General features: G+C 49.2%; 2 protein-coding genes across 11 annotated transcripts in view; one reads left to right on the top strand and one right to left on the bottom strand.

Moving 5' to 3' along the window:
- The window catches only part of WIPF3 (WAS/WASL interacting protein family member 3), a 79,937-nt gene extending 68,796 nt beyond the window's left edge, over positions 1-11,141 (top strand). For 3 of the 9 annotated variants that reach the window (XM_021078574.2, XM_085005632.1, XM_085005633.1), the window contains 2 exons: positions 7,051-7,127; positions 9,004-11,141. In XM_021078574.2, the coding sequence (XP_020934233.2) occupies positions 7,051-7,127; positions 9,004-9,027 (101 nt within the window). In that variant the 3' untranslated portion in view covers positions 9,028-11,141. Of the gene's footprint in view, positions 1-6,333; positions 6,415-7,050; positions 7,128-7,220 lie in introns of all 9 variants that reach the window. The other 6 variants (XM_085005636.1, XM_085005629.1, XM_085005630.1 and 3 more) reach the window with 3 other exon arrangements.
- Positions 11,142-14,860: 3,719 nt separating this feature from the next.
- Positions 14,861-23,685, bottom strand: part of SCRN1 (secernin 1) — a 62,549-nt gene continuing 53,724 nt past the window's right edge. For both annotated transcript variants that reach the window (XM_085005657.1, XM_003134812.5), the window contains 2 exons: positions 21,438-21,618; positions 14,861-18,817 (listed from right to left, as the gene is read on the bottom strand). In XM_085005657.1, coding sequence (XP_084861783.1) covers positions 18,659-18,817; positions 21,438-21,618 — 340 coding nt within the window. In that variant the 3' untranslated portion in view covers positions 14,861-18,658. The remainder of the gene's footprint in view (positions 18,818-21,437; positions 21,619-23,685) is intronic.

The following is a 23,685-nucleotide window of genomic DNA, read 5'->3' as shown; positions in this document are numbered from 1 at the left end:
GGCGACCTCTTGGAGACCTTGCTTTCAACTCTTTTGTGTTTATACCCAGACATGGAATTGCTGGATGATGTGGGATTCTAGTTCTAAGTTTTTGAGAAAATGCCGTATTGGTTTCCACTTTACGTTCCTACCAAGAGTGCCCAAGGGTTCCAGTTTCTCCCCATCCTCACCCAGACTTGTTATTTTCTGCTTTTAGTGTTTTGTAGCCTTCTTGATGGGTGCGAAGTGGTCTCTCATCGTGGCCCAAGTCCTCCTTTAAAACAGAGTTATGTTACACTTACAGCAAACGTAGCTGCGATTATTTCCATTAGCAGAGAAATGTCTCCACCAAGCCCTGCAGTAACTGTAACAGTACTGGGTGGTTCACATCATAAAATCAAAGGGTTAGATGTCCCAGGACTGAAAGAATCAGCAGGCAGTGTGGGTGCTGGCGTCTTTCTTTTCCCCTTGTGGAGGGCAGCTGAGCAGTAAGGACCATTGCCCTGGCGCCTTGTCTGAGCCACACCTGGTTATCACCGAGACTCACCCTTGCACGTGGGCTTCCCTGATGGCCACTCCAGATAAAAGGGCAGCCCTTCCTATCCCATCACGTGTATTCTCTTCCTGCTGCTTTATCATTTTCTTCAAAGCACGTATCACCTCCTGACATGTTATCTATTTATGTGTCCCTGTCTGTCTCCCCCGGTACAGTGAAAAGCCCTGGAGGGCAGGGCCAACATCCATTTTTTATTCACTGGTCTCTCTTCAGCTCCTGGCCTGGGGCCAGGCACACAGACACCCGATAAACACTTGTTGAGTTCATCAATGAACATATCCACACATATAGACATGACTAAACCGTTTACAGAAGAAATTTGCAATTCAGCACAAATCCCCAACAATGGAGTTAAATAAATTAGGGCAGGCTCACAGGATGGAAGGTTACGCATCTATTAAAACAGTGCCGGTGAGTGTTTAGTGACCCAGGACGGGGTTAATAACACTGTCCTGAGAAGTAAAAAAACGGAACAAAACCCCCCAGGATACTAAAAGTGCATTACACAAAACCTCAATTTAATTTTAAAGAGAAATTACTTCATGAATTTATATGGAGAGGGAGAAGTGGACCAAATAAAAGAGAACAGGCTAGAAATACAGACACTAACGCGTTAAGAGTGGTTAGTATCAACGGTGGAGGCCGAGGGATTTTTATTTTTCTTTTGCTTCACTGTTTTGTCCAAGAATTCTATAATAAATATATATTGCTATTAGTAATCATTAAAACCGACCTTAAAATTCCAAATTGGGGGAGAGACGACGCTCACCCCTGGTCTGAGGGCCTGTGGAGGGAGGGGAAGCGAGGCAGGCCCCGAGGTCTGTAGGGTGACCCTGTAAGTTCTCTGTATGGGGGAGGCGGGTCCCTCAGACCAGTGTCAACTAGGGCAGTGACAGCGAGAAAGGAGAGGACAGGCCAGCTGTGCACTTTCTAAGGCTTAGCTCTGGCAGGTGCTAGAACTGCCATTTCTCGTGAAATGGGTCTTTTTCTTTCGTGAGAGGACTGTGAGAGGTTTCCAGGGTGAGAACGGGGAGTGTCCTGTAAGGTCCCCCAGCTCAGCTCCTGCACGGCAAGCTGAAGGGACCCAGGCAGAAGTAGGGTGACCTGCTGGTGGTAAAGCCGGGGCTGAGGTGAGAGGTGAGGCTCTCCATTCCGCATCCCCTGTTCTCTGCACCCCCCCACCACCACCCCGTGCCTCCCCACCTCCTGCCTCGAGGACCCTGCCCTAGACAGACGGACTTGGCCCAGAGCCCACGGGTAGAGCTGCTTCTCCTAGGAAACCGCTCTTCTTCTCGCCCGACCCCGGGAGTGGCCGTCCAAGGCTGGGGGCACTTCTGGGCTCTCAGGGACCAGCTTTGATGACCAGCCAAGTCTGTAAACCCTTTCTGGACGTTTTCCAAGCTGTACAGTATTCAGCCTCTTGTTGGTTGGCTACAGAAAGGATTTTTTTTTCTTTTTTTGACACACATATCTCTGTGTCTGGGAAAAGATACAACCCTGGCTTGGTTTACAAATGACAAAAAATAAAGTTGGAAGCCAGTGTGGCCCTCAGGCCCCTGCTCCTTTAGCCCAAGCACAGGCTTTCTTCTTTAAGTCCCACAATTTAGAGAAGTCTTTCATATCCGGCTGCTCTGTAGCCAGCAACTCCTGCCACACAGCCGTGTGAATGACGGGGCGATGGGGAGGGGGTGCCATCTGGTCACCAGGAGGAGGCAGCAGCTGCCATCACTCCGGCTGCTCTGCGTGCATGTGACTGGATGGAGATGAAAAAAAAAAAAAAATATATATATATATATATATATATATATATATATATTGGTCTTTTTAGGGCTGCACCTGCGGTGTATGGAGGTTCCCAGGCTAGGGGTCAAATCAGAGCTGTAGCCGCCAGCCTACACCACAGCCACAGCAATGCCAGATCCGAGCCCTTCTGCAACCTACACCACAGGCTCACGGCAATGCTGGATCCTTAACCCACTGAGCGAGGCCAGGGATGGAACCTGTGTCCTCATGGTTCTGAGTCCGAGTCAGATTCATTTCCACTGAGCCATGATGGGAACTCCGAAAAAAAAAAAATATTTCTCATTGGTGCCAAAAGTTTGGCCAAAAGTTTGAAAACCACCATTTTAGTGAATTTGAAATATTCTTCTATAGGAAAACAGCCCATGTGAGGAACTATTTCAAGGAGAAAGGCTCCACTTGGTGAATTCTAAGAGATCCTGGTGGCATCTCATGAGGGAAAACCCTCTAAGGAGATATTTGGATTAAAAGCATCCTGAGTAACCCTGGCAACTCTCAGCCACCCACTTCTAGCAGCAGTGAGATTTCCCTTACAGCAAGATGCAGAGCTTTCCTTTGTTTTATGAAGAAATTAATTCTCCTTTAGCTCTGCTATTGTTTCTAGTTGGATTTGTGAGAACTAGTGGGCACAGCCTACCTCTGGAGCGGGCTGTTTCATTGTCCAGTGGTTCTGCACAGGCGGGGGGGGGGTGGGGGTGGGGGTGGATTTCATCCTTCCAGGGGATGTTTGTAACTGTCTGGAGACGTTTTTCATTGATACAAATGGTCTGGGACATGTGCTCTGGCTTCTAGTGAGTAGAGACCAGGGATGCTCTGGAACTGCCCACAACACACAGGCAGCCTCCTGCGACACAGAGCTATCCCGCCCCAAGTGTCAATAGAGCTAAGTTAAGAAACTTTGGTCTGGGGAGTTCCCACTGTGACACAGTGGAAACGAATCCAACTAGTATTCATGAAGATGGAGGTTCGATCCCAGGCCTCACTCGGTTAAGGATCAGGTGTTGCCATGAGCTGTGGTGTAGGCTGCAGATGTGGCTTGGATCCCAAGTTGCTATTGCTGTGGCTGTGGGGCTGTGGTGTAGGCTGGTAGCGGCAGCTCCGATTTGACCCCTAGCCTGGGAACTTCCATATGCCCTGAGTGTGGCCCTAAAGACCAAAAAAAAAAAAAAAGGAGAGAGAGAGAAGAAGAAAAGAAGAAAGGAACTTTGGTCTGGAGTTCCCACTGTGGTACAGTGGGTTAAGAATATGGGTTGCTGCAGCAGAGCGGGCTCAATCCTCTGCCTGTGCAGTGGTTAAAGGAGCCAGAGTTGCCGCAGCTGCAGCTGGGATTCAGTCCTTGGCCTCAGAACTTCCATATGCCATGAGTGTGGCCCTAAAAATTTTAAAGAAAGATAGAAACTTTGGTCTAAAGGAAGGCTTCTCTGTAGTAGACTAAAGTTTCTTAAATCTAGGAACAATGGTTTCCAGGCCAAACTGTCCCCTGGAATTAGGTCTGGGGCTGTATATCAGTGTTTCGTCACTTTTTACTTGGTTATAAATCTGGCTAAAAACCTAGCTCTCCCTGTACCATTCGCCAAAAATTGCTCCTAGAACAGATGCACTCATTAATTTTCAAAGTATTTTAATGAAAATTACAGTACCCACTGGATCAATGTTATGTCAGTTGTAGAGACCCTTCTGTGTAGTAGTTCATTTTAAAAACTGTATCTTACCATAACAGGGTCTTAAGATGATGACTTATATGTTCATTGTAGAAAACTCAAAGTATTTTAAAGAGAGTTTTCTGAAAAAAAAAAAAAAAACCCAGCAAATCCAAAAGGAATAAATTTAGTATATTATTTTTTGAAGGACTTCTGAAAAGCATTTTTATTTATTTTTAGACTTAACAACACTTCCTGTTCTTTTAAATTTTTTAAATGATTTTTACTTTTTCCATCATAGCTGGTTTACATTTTTTTTTAATTTTTTTTATTTTCCCACTGTACAGCAAGGAGGTCAGGTTATCCTTACATGTATACATTACAATTACATTTTTTTTCCCCACCCTTCCTTCTGTTGCAACATGAGTATCTAGACAAAGTTCTCAATGCTATTCAGCAGGATCTCCTTGTATATCTATTCTAAGTTGTGTCTGATAAGCCCAAGCTCCCGATCCCTCCCACTCCCTCCCCCTCCTCCTCCCATCAGGCAGCCACAAGTCTTTTCTCCAAGTCCATGATTTTCTTTTCTGAGATGTTCATTTGTGCTGGATATTAGATTCCAGTTATAAGTGGTATCATATGGTATTTGTCTTTGTCTTTCTGGCTCATTTCACTCAGTATGAGATTCTCTAGTTCCATCCATGTTGCTGCAAATGGAATTATGTCATTCTTTTTTATGGCTGAGTAGTATTCCATTGTGTATATATACTACAGCTTCCAAATCCAATCATCTGTCGATGGACATTTGGGTTGTTTCCATGTCCTGGCTATTGTGAATAGTGCTGCAATGAACATGCGGGTGCATGTGTCTCTTTTAAGTAGAGTTTTGTCCGGATAGATGCCCAAGAGTGGGATTGCGGGGTCATATGGAAGTTCTATGTCTAGATTTCTAAGGTAGCTCCAAACTGTTCTCCATAGTGGCTGTACCAGTTTACATTCCCACCAGCAGTGCAGGAGGGTTCCCTTTTCTCCACAGCCCCTCCAGCACTTTCTATTTGTGCATTTATTAATGATGGCCATTCTGACTGGTGTGAGGTGGTATCTCATGGTAGTTTTGATTTGCATTTCTCTTATAATCAGCGATGTTGAGCATTTTTTCATGTGTTTGTTGGCCATCTGTATATCTTCTTTGGAGAAATGTCTATTCAGGTCTTTTGCCCATTTTTCCATTGATTGATTGGCTTTTTTGCTTTTGGGTTGTATAAGTTGTTTATATATTCTAGAGATTAAGCCCTTGTCGGTTGCATCATTTGAAACCATTTTCTCCCATTCTGAAAGTTGTCTTTTTGTTTTCTGTTTGGTTTCCTTTGCTGTGCAAAAGCTTTTCAGTTTGATGAGGTCCCATGGGTTTATTTTTGCTCTAATTTCTATTGCTTTGGGAGACTGACCTGAGAAAATATTCATGAGGTTGATGTCAGAGAGTGTTTTGCCTATGTTTTCTTCTAGGAGTTTGATGGTGTCCTGTCGTATATTTAAGTCTTTCAGCCATTTTGAGTTTATTTTTGTGCATGGTGTGAGGGTGTGTTCTAGTTTCATTGCTTTGCATGTTGCTGTCCAGGTTTCCCAGCAATGCTTGCTGAATAGACTTTCTTTTTCCCATTTTATGTTCTTGCCTCCCTTGTCAAAGATTAATTGACCATAGGTGTCAGGGTTTATTTCTGGGTTCTCTATTCTGTTCCATTGGTCTGTCTGTCTGTTTTGATACCAGTACCACACTGTTTTGATGACTGTGGCTTTGTAGTATTTCTTGAAGTCTGGGAGAGTTATGCCTCCTGCTTGGTTTTTGTTTCTCAGGATTGCTTTGGCGATTCTGGGTCTTTTGTTGTTCCATATAAATGTTTGGATTGTTTGTTCTAGTTCTGTGAAAAATGTCATGGGTAATTTGATAGGGTGGTTTACATTTTAAATGGACTTATAAAATAGTTAAAGTCTTGATATTATTTTTACCATTTCAAGCCTGCTTTTTTCTCCTACGTTTCAGCCATCACCTTAAATTATTTGCGCCTTTGTAGGCATTTGAATGGCTGCTTGGTGTTCCATTATATGGTAACCCTAGATTTCCTAAATACCATTGCTGAATACAAGTTATTACCAGTTTTTCACTATTATAAATAATCTGTGATAAATATTTCTGCTTTGCATGTTGCTTTGTAAGTAGCAGAGCAGCCTGAATTGTCTGGAGGGCTTTGGGACATGGTTATTTAATCCCTAGTCTGACAAAAGCAGACAGAAAAGTCTTGTACCAAAGGCATCAGAGAAAGAGATGCAGGGACCCCACTCAGATTCCCTGACTCACAGGAAAAGTTCGGGAATTCCTGGGAATGCAAATTTTACACTTGGCAAGACCCACCAAGCCATGCACCTGCAGTATACATCTACGTAAGTAAATGCCATAAAGAAAAACAAATCTGGAAGAATAAATACCAAACTTTTAGCAAAGGTAACTCTGGAATAGAAAATTGGAATTAGAAGGGCAGGCAGAGGGGAAGCACTTTAGTTTTTTTCTGTATTATCGTTTCTCTATTCTTTGAATTCTTAATTATGAGAATATATGTGTATGTAACTCATATACTATTTCAGCGTAGTAAGTCTGAGAGACCAAGCTGGATCCTTATGGACCAGAGCCAGCATTATGTCAGCATATACTTTTCCTCTTTTTTTGAAGCAACCCTAGCCTGGCGCCTGGCACATATGGAACCAGGACACATGAGTCTGGAGATGGTGGTGCGTTCAAAGCTAGGAAACTCACCTGCGTCTAGATGACAGGCCTTAATAACTTTCCCTTCCCCCAGCACAGTGGACGTGGTGCCTCTGTATCCACGAGCCGTGACTCGGGAGCAGTGGGTGGAAACACATAGTCTCAGGCCAGGAGCCTGAGGGTTTCAGGTTGACAGGCTCACGTTACCCCTGGTTCCCTTGCCGTGGCCCTAAGTGCTGGTTTAGCCAGGGTTTCTCTGTGTATCACACAGCTGGCCCTGGGCCCGCTGATGGTGAGATGGTTCCTGTGTCTTTCAGGCCGGACGCCGGGGCCCTGGCTGCACGCCGAGGTGGCCGGGCAGAGCTGCGACGACATCAAAGGCAGAAACGCGCAGGTAACACGGCCCTGGGGCCCTGGGCGTAAACCCGGGAACCCTCCTCAGGGAGCCCAGCAATGCTGAGGGTGGGCTTCCTCCCCAAACATTTAGGGTGCCTTAGTTTCCAGCTGGAACGAAACCCTCACAGCTTCACAACCTGAAGAGCAAAGATGCGCAGCTTTTCTGCCATCACGCACAGAAGTGGCTGTGGCCACCGGACCCCTTGGGAATCCTCCTTCCCGCGTTACTGTGGCTTAAGAAGCCGGAGAGAAGAGCTCTGTGATGTGTATAGAATGTAATTCGTGTTCCGTCACCTGCAGAATGTTTCTCACAGCACCCTGCGGCTTCTTTCCCACCCACGTGCCCATTTAATTGACCACCCTAAGCCGCCATTCAAGTGCTGCCGGCTCCAGGAAGGCTGGGAGGGTCGGGGGACCAGAGCCATGCCTGTGTGATGATTCAGTCTCTGAAGCAAGGCCCTCGTGCTCACAGGAGGCCACCTGGACAAGGCGTTTGCTAACCTGGGCAGATTTGACGTCTTGCACTGCACGCGAGAGGCTCTCATCTCACAGGCCCTTTGTGTCTTCGAAAACATGCCTTCTGGCCGACCCCTGCCTCCTCCCGTTTTCAGAGTGCCATGGGACAGAAGGGTGGCCTACTACACTGGGACCTCAAGGAAAGGGACATGCATGAGAAGGAAGGGACCAGGTTCCCGGACGCTGGGACGAGTTCCTTGGAGGAAGACAATCGCCCTCCTCCTTCTCATCACAGCTGGTCCAGGAACTGCGATAACCATTCTCAGGTGGTCGTAGGCTCAAAACTAGGTGCACGCTTGCAGGTCAGGGGACGTGTGTGCACAGGCAGAGAGACAGGAAGAAGATAGACAAAGTGGTTAGCAGGCAGGCACCCCACGAGGCGACGGCTGATGTTCACGTTCTTCCTGGTGCATTTCTGCAATTTCTGAATTTCCTGCAATAAAGACACTATTCCTGTGATCAGAAGAAATACACTAATAGCCAAAATAACAGCCCCTACGTGAGGAAGCTCCTTAAATAGTTCAGATAACTTGCAGATGTTATTTCATTTGATCCTTTTAGCAGCCCTGTGATAGAAGCTGGAGAGATACCTCTAATGCCATTTCTCCCATATGAGAAAACGGAGCTCCGAGGGGTTAAGGAACTCACTCTAGGTCCCACTCGAAGGCCTCTGACTCCGTGGCCACCGCTGCTTCCTTTCCCTGGCTGGCAAGAGCTGCCAGGGCAGGACTCACCCTCACCGTCAGATGCGACGAGCACACATCTGAGTCCCTGAAGCCCATCAGCGTCTAGTCTAGGAGGGATTGTAAGGCTCTCTTGGGCATCCCGTAGCCGAGGAGATCTTTATGTTTAGCCGGACAACATCTTCATCCATTTTCACTTCAGTGAGACAAAAAGCCATCGCCCAGAGAAAGCGTGGGGTTCCAGCCATGGTGAATGACACCCCGGGGGCTCCTCTTCTGGGGGTGCAGTAGAGGGCCCCAGTGACCCAAACAGGCTGGGGGAGGCCTGAGCTGGGAACCTGCAGGCCTGGTCCGCTCCTTCCCGTTGCCTTGTCTCGGAATCACCGTCATTTCTTCGCTGCTCTTGAGCTTCCTGTCAAGGGAGTCTGCTGGCGCCAGTCCCTTAAATGTTTATGTGGCATCAGGTCCCCACCTGCCACGAGCTGTACTACCATCTCTTTTCCACACCCCACCCCACCCCCGCCCCCGGGTGACGACCAGCAGCCTGCATAGGATGGGACCCCCAGGCCCTGGCAGCCTTTGTGCGTGAGGGAAAGCAGCGGTGTCCAGCCCCGGGTGGGTCATTTGATGCACGGAGTCTTCTGACTCCACCTGGTAATCACTGTGTTTCCACAGATCTCTCTAAAGACACTGCGGTGAGAAGACAGATGAAGCCAACATCCTGTGAGCCACCTGGGGGTCCACATGGCGGGGCGGGTGTCCCCAGAGGCCATCGGACCTCACCTTTCCCAGGCTGTAATTCAGCTCTCACAGAGGCTCAGTATGGAGCATCATTCATTGTAAATACGCGGTTCGCACAGGCTTTAAATCAGTATTATAGCCGACTTTTAGTTGAGTAATTTAAAACACACACACATCACCTCTCCATTTTTTTAAATGCATCTTAGCATTCATCTGTCAACACAGATGAAAACCCTGTCCCCACCGCATGGAGTCCATTCCATGGCTGTAAATAAGCACCCAGGCTGGCCCTCCCTAGATGCGGAACTGTTTTTAGAAGATCCGTAGTTTCCCAAAGACCTGGTATCCACCACGGCTTCTTACTAGCATGAATTTACATCCTCATCACACAGACTGCAAAATCCCACCAGGTGATGCCTTACGGTGACACAGCTCGCCGAGAGTGGTGTGACAGTGCCACACGGCCTCCGGTGAAGGAGATGCCCCGTCTCACCTCCGTCTTGCTGTCCAGGGCTGCTTCTGCTGCCTAATATAAATACAACACAAAGCAAAGGCAAGGCCCACCCCAGGGCCCCTTTGGAGCCGAAAGATCTTACAAGTAGCCAACGCTCTGACTGTTTACAGTGCCCCTTGTGCCCCAGCCTCCGCAACTCTCCTCCTGTCCCTCCCAAGTCCCCAGTGCCCCCCTGGCAGCCAGGGTGAGGGGGGCTGCAGGAGATGTCAGTATTTGCCCCGCAAGTGAGAAACCTATGTAAGTCACTATTAGAGGCAATTACTTATTTTATTGCAGAGGTCTTCCCCCTGCCCCCCACCTGCAGGGTTTTCCTGGAAACCCTGAAATATATTCCGAAATATCTGCCAAAGCCAGCTCCCTTCTGAGCCGGAGACACCCTAGCTGGTCTGAGAGTTCCCCGGCCCCTGGGCCCCTGCGGCAGCACCTCTGCGGGGGAAGGAGCGCACGAGCTCAGGCAGCCCTGAATGTGGAAAGGGCCACGACTAGCCCCAGCCTGTGACCTGTGACCCCTTCTCACACACCCTTTTTCTGGAAGGGGCAAAGGACCCACAGGGTGTTTCTGCTTCCTCGCTGGCTCCAGAGGTTCCCCATTCTTAGAAGGAAAGCTGTGGCAGAGGAAGGAGAGAAAATAGAAGGAAACAGACTGATCCCTGGGTTGTGCTCAAAAATAGCTGCAGATTAAAGGAAATCAGGGCGGGAGAGGTTGGGAAGAGCAGTGACGAAATAAGTTTCCTTCTAAACAATCCGCCCATGCAACTCACATCTCATGGATATCAGGCCCGGACCAAGCCATCTGTAAAAGGTAGACGGTTGGCAGGGTTTTGGCAAACATGTGACCACACCCACCTAGCTGCTGTCCACGGTGGAGCTGGTGCCCTCCAACGTTGTGCTTTCTCGTTGCAGACAGAAGCAGCGAGCAAGGTCAAGTTCCCTTCCCTGGGGAGTACATCATGCCAAATTGTATCTGCTCATCAGCTGTGGGCATAAGCTGATGCATTTGATTGGTCCTGCAAGGTTTCCAAAAGGTCAGAACTTCATTACTATAACACTATCCACTCCACTTCCCTCCTGGTTATACAAAATAATTACAAGGGTTTTAATTATCGTGATTAGGAAGGCACCAGACCAAGGCAGTCCATCTTCAGAGTAGACTACTTGCCTTGATGAGATGTTAGTTACACATTCATGTTCTGTGCCACGGGGATGGAAATTCAAAATAAAATCATTCAAGGACAGAGGAAAGGAATGAGCAGAAACCAAAAACCACAATTAGGGAGAAATCCCAGGAATCTGGCATCTCTTCCCTAGACCCATCACTGCCTTCTTGCCCTCTCAACTCTGGTGGTGTCCACAGGACAAAGGCTTAGCCCCTGGCCCACAATCTCCAATGCAGAGGCATCGAGTCACAGCGCCCCTACCATCCTCGCATCTCCCCGCTGGCACTGTTATCTGTGACTCCCCTGGTGTTTCATGTGTCTTTTCTATTTATTGATGTTCCCTCTGCAGATTCATTTCTTTGTACCCAACAAACTTTAATAAATGGGAATGCTTCCAGTCATTTGCTTGTCCAAGTCCATCGATGGTTCTCAGTACCAGTCTAAGCCACCCGTTTCTAAGGATCATAAGGGCTAATGCGACATACTGACACAGAGGCCACCACTTTCCATAAAGTTCTGTGTCAGAAACGAGGCCTGGAGTTCCCGTTCGCAGCTGAAACGAATCCAACTGCGAACCATGAGGTTGTGGGTTCGATCCCTGGCTCTGCTCAGTGGGTTGAGGACCCGGCGTTGCTGTGAGCTGTGGTGTAGGCCGGCGGCTCCAGCTCCAATTGGACCCCTAGCCTGGGAGCCTCCATATGCCGCAAGTGCGGCCCTAAAAAGACAAAAAAAAAAAAAAAAAAAAAAAAAAAAAGGAAACGAGGCCTTTCATTTTTTAGCTGAAATTTCTAACTACAGAATGTTCTCCTGGCTTTTGTGGCTAACTGAACTCATGATGGGTATTTGGGCAAACCAGCTGAGGGAACAACTTTCTCAAAAGCATCTTGTAAAAAGTAGGTAACACTACATTTATTTAGTTTTATTAATATAAGACGGGCAGAGCGTTGCTTACAAATTTTATGAGCTTGTGTTAAAATGGAACAGCTTTCAACCTAAGTTGCACTCAACACTGCCCCCTCTGCTTAGCAAACTCCTCAAAAAATTCCCTAGGGAGTTCCCATCATAGCTCAGCGGTAATGAACCCAACTACTATCCATGAAGATGCAGGTTCGATCCCTGGCCTCACTCAGTGGGTTAAGGATCAGGCGTTGCTGTGAGCTGTGGTGTAGGTCACAGATGCAGCTCGGATCTACCATTGCTGTGGCTGTGGTGTAGGCTGGCAGCTGCAGCTCTGATTTGACGCCTAGCCTGGGAACGTCCATATGCCACGGGTGTAGCCCTAAAATGATAAAAAAAAGTCTTAGGTAGAACAGTATCGTCTCCATCTCCATCAGGGTTAAGTTTTAGTTGCTCTGTTTGGAATGTGGTGCAGGGAGATGAAGTTTACCTGATAGGTCATTTGGCTTCAGGGAAAACATGGGTCTGAATCTCTGTTTTGCATCTTACAAATTTAGGGAAGTACCAAGTTTAACCAGTTTATGCCTCAGTTTCCTCATCTGTAAAATGGGAGCATAAATACGTATGTAAGCATATAGTTGTGAAGATAGAATAATGTAACACCTGGGCAAGCCCTTAACCCTTGGGTCACAACAGACCCAGGTATCAGCATGCATGTGTGCCTGCACACACAGACACATACACATACACACACTCTCTCTTTCTCTCTCTCTCTCTCAGACAAGCAGTTTGCTAATTACACACAGAGTCACACACAGGGCTCTCACTGGCGGCATCCCAGGAGTTCCATTCAGATGAACTACCCAGATCACCAGCTCTGCTGTTGGATAACAAGGAGAGAGCAGTAATTAAAATTCATAGATGCTCCTGAAATAAATATCATCTAGAAACTGATTTCAAAGTTAGCTGCTACACACTTTGCATCTGAGTTAGTTAAGGACCTGATTTGCCTTATTGGCTGTCATATTAATGGAAGCACAGATAAGTTCTTTCATGACCCAAAGGGCCCAACTGAGTGGAGGAGAAAAGCAATGGCCCAAGATAAGTGACAAAGTGGATCATGAACTTGAAAGCCATTGACTGTGAAGGTGGGTGAAGTGGCCATAGTTCTAGGCCCCCCTGAGTTTCAGGTGGGACAGGTGGGGCCTAAAGGGGAGTGGGGAAAGCTTAATGGAGAGAAAGGGCTGTGGACTCCAGAAGCAAGTTCCAAATGCTGAGACCTTCCCCCAGGAGGCTTTGGCATCCTTCGTGAACCTGTTCTGTTATGAATCGAATTGCATCCTCCAAAAGTTCATGTGTTGAAGTCCTAACCCCACACCTCAGAAAGTGACCTTATAGGGGGAGAGAGTTGTTGCAGGTGTCAGCTGAGGTCCTGCCAAGTCCAGTGTGACTGGTAAAATGGGGAAATGTGGACACAGACACACAGGGAGGGTCGTATACAAAGAGGAAGAGAGAGACCAGCGCGATGCTTCTCCAAGCCAAGAGATACGGGGATGGCCAGTAACCACCGGAAGCCAGGTGAGAGGCACGAAACAGCCCTCAGAGGGAGCCAGCCCTGCCAGCACCTTGATCTTGGACTTTAGCCTCCAAAACTGTGAGAGAGAATCCATTTGTTGTTGAGGCCACCCAGTTTGCAGGCCTTTGTTAGGGCAGCCCTAGCCAACTCATACATTCTCGGTAACTTTGGAGTCTTGCAGTTTATGAAAAAAAAAGAGCTGAGAATAAAAGATTAAAGAGTCAGCAGCTCCTTGGCGTGTAAACAGGGCTGACATCCACTCTGACCTTGACAGAGGTCACACGTTGCCAGTGGTTAAGTCCTGTTTTCACGAACAAGACATTTAGTTGCATTTACCTGTCACGTGGAGACAAAATCATGGAAGCAGTCTGGCGTTTCTAGGTCACAAGAGGGGAGAGAGCTGGGTTTTTTCCTGAAGTGGCATCCTTTCCTCCAGTGGCGCTGCTGTGGCTTTAAAATAAAGAGGTTTGTTATAGATGACAACAGCCATTCTGATGACTGTTCTAAATTTGGTAAAATACACACAACAAACTTACCAGAGCTCTTTGATGGCTCAGCCGTTTAAGGATCCAGTGTTGTCCCTGCTGTGGCTCTGGTTCGATCTCTGGCCCAGGAATTTTTGTGTGCCATGGGTGCAGCCAAAAAAACACAAACAACTTACCATCTTGACCACGTTCAAGGGCACAGTCATGAGAAGTACATTCACGGTGTTATATGGCCAGTCTCCAGAACTCTCTTAGCAGCTTGCAAACCTTAAACTCTGTACCCCTTCAACAGGAACTCTTCCTTCCCCTTTTCCCCCAGTCCCTGGCAGCCACCATTCTCTTTTCCGGCTCTCTGAGATTGACTGCTCTTGGTACCCCCAAAAAGTGGAATCAAATATTTGACTCGTTGAGAGTGGCTTATTTCACTTAGCATAATGTCCTCTAGGCACATCCGTGTTGTAGCATGGGCCAGAACTGCCATCCTTTTTAAGGCTGCATAGTCCATTGCTTGGATTTTGTTCATCCATTCATTCCCTGATGGACACTTGGGGTGCTTCCACCTTGTGGGTATCGTGAATAACACTGCTGTGAACATGGGTGGAAAGATACCTCCTGGAGACCCTGCCTTCCGTTCTCTGGGGTCCACTCAAAAGTAAAATTGCTGGATTATATGCTAATTCTATTTTTAATTTTTTTGGAGGAATCTCCATACTAGTTTCCGTATCAGCTGCCCCGTTTTATGTTCCCGCCAACAGTGCGCAGAGTTACAATTTCTCCATATCCTTACCAACATTTATTTTCCTTTTTTTAAATAGTAACCATCCTGATGGGTGTGAAGTGGTATCTTACGGTTTTGTGCTTATTTTAAAGAGTGATTTTATCCACGGAATGGATAAACGGAGGAAATGCTGAACTGGTTGACTTTGGCAAAAATTCCAGCCAGAAAATAACATCCCCTTGATGCATTTCCCATGTTGTGACCGACACCCACACTTACTCACTTACTCATACGCAAGGACACAGGGCATTCATTTCAGTATTTTTTTTATTGTATGCTGGATGTATTTAGACACAATTCCAAGAACAAGCGCTGGATGGGGAAGTTATCTGGTTTGCAGATATTTGTACAAAAGGCTGTTAAGACTACACAGTCAGTTCCCACTGCAGGAAAACAGGAAGACTTTCCTTTTTATTATTCTCTGCCCATAGCATTTTCCAGCTCACACATTTAACTTCTCACAGCATGACCGCAAACACGTACAGATACATCCCCACGAGAAATCAGCCTTGACGTCTCGGGACATCTGGATTCAATCAGAAGAAGCACATGTGATACAAACCGTAGGAGGGGATCTGGGACTTAGGAGCGTGTGGAATGAAATGCCATGGCAGCAAGGAAGCACAAGGCAGTGATGGCCTGCAGGTCACGTGACCTGCCACCCCTCCCCCTCCAGAGAGGACCGGCCAGCTTGGTGGCTTCCCTTCCCTCCTTCCTCTGTGTGCTTCCTCCCAAAAGCTGAGTCCAGCTGGAGACCTTCCCCAGAAATGACCTGCCTGCCTGTCAGTCAGGTATGCAGTTAGTGATTTCGTAACAGACACACTGGTCCCATCTGGCTTTCCTGCTGGGCCAGGCAGAGCTGTGTAACACCTGTACCCATGTGGGATGACATCAGGCAGCAAAGTAGTTTGCCTGGTTGATAATTATTTTTATATGTAATAATTCACCCAATAGTGAAGGAACTTCACTGCTAATGTCTAATAGGCATACACCTGCTCTGGGAGAGCACTTATCAGAAGGGCTCTAATAATAACACTGTCTTAGGTTACAGGGCACTAAATCACCATAGTTTCAAGTATACACCTAAAATTCCAAACCACCTCCGAAAGCGAAAGAGATACTACTTCTGCTTTGCTAATTTACTGGGGCTTCTGCCCCTCCCTGTTATGAGCCTTCATCCGTGGTGAATCCCACTTACTAACCAAAACTAACCACCTTATTTATGTTTGGTTGTGGGACGCGGGGGATCGGAAAAGACTCTGTCCTTCACGGCCGTGTCTTCTTTCTGCACAAGGCATGCACAGCCCCTGACCCTTCCCCCAAGTCTTAACGGATACACACAAGGTATGCTAGGAGGCTATTTACATACTGACCTTTAAACATGATTTTCATTGTTCATCCTGAACATTCACTTTCCCCATACTGCCTTCAGAAAAGCAATCCCTGGTCAAGAAGGCATCCATGTAATGATAAGCATTTTCCAAAAGCAGAGTCTGTTAGGAGCATTTAGAAACAAACATCTCCCCTGCAACAGTGCACTCAAAATCCAACTACGTATTTCAAGCCGTTAATCTAAGTCACTAGAAGCGAGTACAGCCACATCAGCAGATTCTTTGCTCTCTTCTTGTCTTTACCCACAAATCCCAACGCACGAAGAACCGGTCCACCACGATTATTTGGGTTTTAGCTGTACACAGAAGACCTGTGTACAAGCCTAATGGAAGGATCCCAGCCCTGTTGAGCGTCTGCCAGGCTGTGCCACGGAAGGGCTGCCACGCCCTCTAGTGGTAAAACAGTGGCACCACAATTGTGATGTATCAGCGTCCGCCACGGCAACTCTCAATTAGACTGCTCTCAACTCTCACTCTCCCTGGGTTGCTGGACTGAGGTCAATGTCCCTAACAGCTGAAATAGCCAGCATTTTTCCCGCTGCACAGTGGCTGGGTAAGGGCATAAGTCTGTCTGGGTTATCCATGACCTTTCTTTGGCCCATAATAATGAAAGCAGGCCTCTGTGTAATTTATTCTCACTAGACTTCTTTTGGTCAAACCCCTAGGGTATCTCAGACATGCCAGGTCTGATGAAATGTTTCCATAACACACAGAGGTGAGACCACGTGGTGGAAATTTTTACTTTGTTTATCATGCGGAAATTCCCCGGCCAGGGATCAAACCCATGCCACAGCAGTGACCCAAGCCACAGCAGTGACAATACTGGATCCTTAACCAGGGAGCTCCTATGGTGAGATTTTAGAGCGGCTTTCGGCAGGTGGGCTTCGGAGGGGCTGAGGTACCTACATCATCCTCAAACCTCACCCTTCCCTGCTCAGCAGCTGTACACAGATGCTCTGAGAACGGCCCCCACCTAAGAGGAGACCTGAGTTCATCCGCAGGGAGAGCCCAGGCCAAACCTGGACGAAACGCAGCAACTCTAAGCCACTGTGAACGGGTGCTGTTCACTCCATCAGCTCAAATATTCCTCCCACCTCTCCCTGCTCGTCGTCGGTGACTTTACATATAGAATCTGCAGAACTGCTGGGCAGAAAGCTCACCATGCTCTTAGGCCCACACCCTCACAAGGGAGTTAGTAGAAAAAAAGATTTGTTCCAGTGAAACCTGTGACCCTCAGTGTCCACATCTGTGCCTGGGGCCTGAGTCCCTTCCAGCTCGCGTGGCCTTTGCTAACCTGCTGTGGAGAAGGAGTCACTGACTCTAAGTCACTTCCAAGACAACTGGCACTCACAGTATTTTCATGTGCAAATGCCTATTGACGATGCAGTTAATGAGGCCCTTATGGTACAGGGGAGGCTGGAGCAATGAAGCCGCTGTCCCACCACCAGCTGCCGTGTTAACACACACTCGTCATCTCCGCCCCTTTCTATGTCAAGAGTGGTGGAGAGTCTCAATAGCTGGAGGTAAGCCCACCCCCACCCCCACCACCTGCCCACTTCAGCTGCCAGTCTGAAGGCGGCCCCTGGGACACCTGCCGGGCCTGAGGCATAAAGCCAAGGACCAGGCAAAGCCAGGTGCTTCCTCCCAGGCGCTGTGGGATGGAACAGGCCAGGCAGCCAGGGCAGGGGTGGGCCTGTTACCCGGGAGTGAAATGCTTCTCCATCCATCTGCACCCTCGCTGCCCTCTGTCTTCCCAGGGCTGGGCCCATCTGGTCCTCCTCGCACGCCTTTCTGGGCTCTGCTGGTGACCCAAATCCTTCACGCGCACACGACGTGGGAAACAAATCAGTTTAATTAAAGTCTCTGCTAAGATAATGGGGAGGCTGCTCAGATTCCAGCTACTTTAACTCCCATCTAAACAGCCAAGAGCGTCTCCTTTTCTCTCCCTCATTAGCGGAGAAATTTGCAGCTTTGTGGAGTGGAACTCTGCCCCGGGGCCATTTAATTAATCCTAAACTAGATGGCGGCGGCCAGGCCCAGGATCAATTCTGGACACCGCCACATCCGCGGGCGGCAGCCACGCCGTGGTCCGGGGCCATCCTGGCGCGGCTGCCTCTGCATCTCTAAAGCGGGCGGGTCCCCGCTCCCACGGAGGAAGCCGGCCGGGAGTCCGCGCACCCACACACGCAAGCACAGTGCACAGAAGCCGGGTTCTTTCGGATCCCCGGCAGCAGGGTGGCCGGGGCCTGCAGCGGAGCCCCCCTTATTCCGTCCCAGACCCAGCTGGAGACGTTTGCATCACGGGCAGGCGCCTAGTGAGAGGGAGGCCAGGGGCTCCCCCCAGCAGGCACATGGGAGCCCTGGGCCGGACAAAGAAATGCTTTTTGTTCACCTGAAAGAAACCGCTACTGAGAGAAGGAGTAAGACTTGAAAAGCGTTTGCCTTCTCTGCAAACTTGGCCTGTCTCTCAAGGCTTGATGGACTTTGGGTCTCCCATGAAAAGGCTCATGGGTCCATTGTCACTGAAACACAATAAGAGCAGCTGAAGATCCACAGGTAGTCATACACTCGCACAACAGGCAAATGGGATACAGGTTACACCGCAGAGGAGGGGGGTCTACACTGCAGGAGGAGGGGGGCGCTTTGAGATTCGAGGCAGAACACAAGGGAACAGCGTGACTTGGACACATCGGAAGGTTCTCGTTTTACTCAGACGGGAGAGTGGTTTGTCTTGCTGGTAGTGTGGTCAGGTGGGAAGTTTTCGGTAAGAAGGAGACAGCGAATGCTTACTTCACTTAAAGAACTTAATCTCCGTGTCGACGCAGTCATAGAAGAGGTCCGCCACTTCGGCGGGGTCCAGGGGGGCAGAGCTGCTCAGGAGCTCCTCCATGGCCTCCAGGCCTTGCTGCTCCAGGTCCAGCATGGTCGTCCTCAGCTTCTGACCTCGCTCCTGGGGACGCACAGAGACAGCGCCATTGCCATGGCTGCCGAAAGCCCCCCAGGGCCTGCCCACCCCATCCAGTCGGTTTCCCACGGCACTGCCACAGGGGCCGCCCGATGCGATGTGGGCAGGTCACTGCTCTGCCTGGAAACCCGGGCTCCCAATGGCCCTTCGTGACCTGCGAGGCTTGCTCATCTCACTCTCGCCATGCCCCCCCCCACATCTCCTTCCTCCTCGCCGGACCGAATTAGTGGCAGTCCTCCACCCCCGGCACTCCTCCTGGGCACTGCACAGGCAACCCTGCCCCCCCGCCCCCTAAAACACGTGGGCGGCTTGCACCCATCTTCAGGCCCCTTCGAAGGCCTTTCCTCTGGGCTCCCACAGTCCAGGGCCTTTCCTTCTGCCACAGTTGCTCACTTCCTGTCTGGTGATGGTCCGTCTACTTGCCGGTGTCCCCATGAGACCCCGACCTCCTGAGGAGTGAGAACTGGGCTTAGCTCTAACCTCCAGGGCCTGGGACAGAGGACGCACTCCCAATAATGTCTCTTCTTAAAAGAAAAAAAATTTTATAGCCACACTACTGGCATATGGAAGTTCCCGGCCAGAGACTGAATCCAAGCCACAGCTGCAGCCGAATGCTTTAACCTACTATGCCCAGCCAGGGGTCGAACCCACACCTCTGCAGCAACCTGAGTCACTGCAAGCAGATTCTTAACTCACTGCACCACTGTGAGAACTCTATCAATAACGTTTCTCTCTCTCGCTCTTTTTTTTTTTTTGGCTGTGCTCACAGCATACAAAAGCTCCAAGGCCAAGGACTGAACCTGCGCCGCAGCAGTGACAATGCTGAGCCCTTAACGGCGAGGTCACCGGGAACTCCGACAGTGGATGATCACATGGATCAATGAATAAGCATGCGACAGGGCTATCCCCAACGTACGTTTCTTCTGAGGTGGTGCGATCTCTTCTTCCAAGTGGGAATCACTCATGTACAGCGGATGACAGTGAAAAGTTTCCAGAGGCCCAATTGGTCCCAGAACAGAGAAGCCACTGTCACCACCCATCCATCACTTCCTAATGCTGCCTTCACTCAAACCAATGGTCCTTTCTCAAGCGCAAAGTCCACCCAGCCTCATCCGTCTCTGCTGGAATTTTGTGTAGGTCATCTCAGAACACACGGCCCTTTCCACCTCTGCCTTCCGTTACCAAATATCCACAAAACCGTGCACCAGGAAGTGGCGTTTTTACCCTCCTGGGGCTTCGTGTCGGCCACCGTCAAAAACACGCACTGTCAGGAACCAGTGAGGGCCGCCCTGGACTGAGCTCCCCGCGGTGCGGCGGCAGCATCACGGTGCCCCAGAAACACAGGGGAGGAAGGACGGTGTCAAATAGCTGTGTGATTTACATGTCAGAATGGCCACTTCTGGGCACAGAAGAGCGAGTTCTGTAAACAGGGAGACTGCCCTTCTCAGAGATACTTTCTGAATTCACTTGGATTTCCTGGGTTTTTTTTTTTTGTCTTTTTAGGAAGCCGCGCACAGAGGCATGTGGAGGTTCCCAGGCTAGAGGTGGAATCAGAGCTGTAGCCACCAGCCTACTCCGCAGCCACAGCAACTTGGGATCCAAGCCACGTCTGCGACCTACACCACAGCTCACAGCAACACCGGATCCTTAACCCACTAAGCAGGGCCGGGGATCGAACCCACAACCTCATGGTTCCTAGTCGGATTCATTAATCACTGAGCCACGACGGGAACTCCATACCTGCCTATTTCAAACACATTGTTCTTCCTCTATCGATGCGAAAGGCACGCACCAATGTTCTTATAAGATGCCCCTTTCTTCAGGACAAACCGGACCTTTACAAGGTGCTCAATGCCCGTGGGAAGCAGATGAACATCTACCAACCCCGTTCCCTCCTACTTCCTTCGGCAAAGGAGAGGCTTTGGTTTTCTGGGCTAGCCCATCGCGAATGGCTGCTGTGGGCATATACTGAGCGTTTGTCTTGTTTGAACTGATGTCTTGTAACTTCATTAACCAAAAAGGATTGAGGAGGGAGGGTTGCCCTTTGGAGAATAACTATTTCAAAAGTAGGAACTTTTTTAAAAAGGCTTTTTTGTGAAGAAAAATATACGTAACGTAAAAAAAATGGGCCACTTTAACCACTGAGAAGTGGAGAGTGCCTGGCATAAATACATTCGTACTGTTGTTCAACCATCACCGTCCACCTCCAGAACTTTTTTGAAGAATTCCTTTTTTAAAAACAGCAAATGACTGCATCCTAAAGTGTCACCATCAGGGGCAACTTTTTAGGCCCAGAAGCATTCAAACAATTTTTCACAGCAGAAAAGCAGTTTTCCCAACGAGAACTGCACATTTCTATTATTCCCAGGTCAACAGTAGATGAAAGAGAGCTACTCTTAGCCCACTGAGTTCTAGAACAACATCGAAAGCAGTGGCTTGGTTTGGTTGGCTTTCGAGAGACTGGATGGAGCAAATACCACTAAAGTCACAGGAGGGGCTTGGGAGCCTGGGTCCCTGGGGGCTGACTTGCTGGAGGTTTGCCAATGATCCCCCTGCCTCGCTTCAGGCCACCTCGCCACCCCCCTAGGGCCACGGCCAGGCTCACCTCGTCACTCTCGATGATGGCCCGAGCCCACTCGTGGGCCTTGTACAGCTCGTGCCGGCGGTCTGGCTTCTCCTGGAACCGGGGCTCCTTTCTGGCCGGGTCGTTGTCCCCAAAGCAGGGAGACTGTGCTTTGGGGACGAGTTTTACATCATCGACAAAGATGAAAGGCTTGAATATGGACCTGGAGAGAAAGAGAGGTGGCTTGAGGACACCAGCGGCTGACCCTTCAGCAAAAGCATGCCCTGAGCCCGCTTGCGGGGGTGGCGGCGGGGGTGGGGGTGCTCAGCCAGAGTCACACCTGCATGTTTCGGTAACCATTTTAGGAAAACGAACTGCTGTTCATAAGCTGCACATTCCTCTATGTAGAGCAAGGAGACATCGAAACAGACCAGCTTTGTTCTGCAAAGGCCATTTGAGAGTCCCTTTCAGTTACATAAAATAAGGCAAATAGACACACAGCGTTTGAGAGAAGGGCGCAATGGGCCACCGCCCTGAGCTGGTCTCTCTCTGCCACGGTCTGTGAAAACGGACCTCCTGCAAAGATGGGGTGTGAGACCCCATCTTTCTTTTTTTAAGGGTCTACCTTATTTGCAAATGTTTGGAATATCTCTGGCAGACTCAGGGAGGGGACAGATTAGGGTAGATGACAAAAAAAAAAAAAAAAAAAAAAAGAATCCCAAAGGCTCCAGAGAGGGCACCCCACAGAGAAAAGAATCTGGTTGGGTGAGAGGACAGCCGAGGGCCAAGGGGTGGCCCGTGCAAGAACTCTTTGATGCAGCTCTTTTGGCAGGAGGGAGGTACCTTTGGGGCCATGGCTGAGTGTGTGTGTGTGTGCGTGTGTGTACTTGCGCATACCTGAACACATATCAACACAGTCCCCCTAGATGCATACCCCCCAAAAAAACAGCTCTGCATCTAAGGAAAGGCATCCTGGGATCCCAAGTCAATGGTGAACACTGGGGAAAGAGCAGAAAGCCTAACTCTGTACCTAGAAAGACACCGCTGAATCAAAGCCATGCACCTCCGGGCGCCCAGGCACCTCCGGGCCGGGGGGATGCCTGTCTTCAACCACACCGCTTCATCGCCCGTGAGGGGTCCCCCAGAGCAGCCCGGGGATGGCTCTGATGCAGGACACAGCTGAGAGGGCTCCAGAAAGCTGATTCTGCTCTGTCCTCAGAGCGGCCTCGCAGACGGACCTTGAGAGAAGTCACCTGCCCCAGAACTCGCCCTGTCCCCCAGCGCCCCTGTGGTGTGGTGTGACAGGAATACAGGATGATAGACCCCAATGGGGAAGGGCTTCCGACGGCAGAGGTCAGCCTAGCAGCTGGTTAACGAGGAGGTTTCAGGGTGGCTGAGCTCCCCTCTGGGGCCCCTCGTGAAGGACAGTTAAACCAAGGAAACCATGAGTGAGGCTCAAGGAGACCCCGTCGCTGCACCTGCCAGCTCTCACTGAGACGGACGGAAGGTCTGAGGCACAGAGAGGGCTGACATGAACAGTACAGGCTCGCAAGGTCTGTCTCAGGGTCTGCAGGATTTTAGCCCAGGGTGACCCCCGAGCCACAGCCTAGAACCGGTCTTCACTGGAGGCAGCTCTGCCTGCTCTGCCCTTTTTATTTCTGTCTAAAACTCTGAGCTGGATGCATCAAGCCAGAGTAAAAAACCCTATTTTCCTCTCATTTCTTTCTTCCTTTGGAAGGAAAACAAAATTATCATGAAAGAGTCTAACATTTTGTGGTGTTCATTTTCAAAGAGCTTTTTTTCATTCAGTACTCATGGATTTCATTCAATCAGTCAGTCAATACGGGTCCAGTGTTGAGTATCAGGTACTATTCTGGGGACTAGGGATATAGCAATGAACAAGGCAGGGCAAAAGCTTCTGTCCCACTTTACAGGTGAGCTGACTGAGGCTCCCAGAGGCTCCGTGCCTTGTCCCCAGGCACATTCCTAATCCACGCCAGATACAGAACTAAATTCAGAACTTCTAAATCTAAAGTCATTCCCCCCTCCCCACTACCTCTCACTCTTCTCTCCTTCTGTGTTTTTTCGTTTTGTTTTGTTTTTCATATACATACATCCTGCTACTGCAGAAAAGGAAGATAGCCTTTGTGCTTTGGGATTTAGAATGTTAGTATCCGTGGCCAGTTTACACTTCTGGCTTCAAACATGGCTCTGTTCTTACTGAAGGTGCAGAAACTCCCCGGGCGACCACACCAGGTTTGTCCCACACCCTGGGGTCCCCTGGTAGGGG

This window comes from Sus scrofa, chromosome 18, assembly GCF_054392235.1.
Source record: "Sus scrofa isolate SSC_HxYL_T2T_F1_AM1 chromosome 18, Sscrofa_HxYL_maternal_Yorkshire_Landrace_v2.0, whole genome shotgun sequence".
NCBI classification, from domain to species: Eukaryota; Metazoa; Chordata; class Mammalia; order Artiodactyla; family Suidae; genus Sus; species Sus scrofa.
Note: the sequence above shows the minus strand (reverse complement) of the source record. Positions and strands in the feature narration are given on the sequence as shown.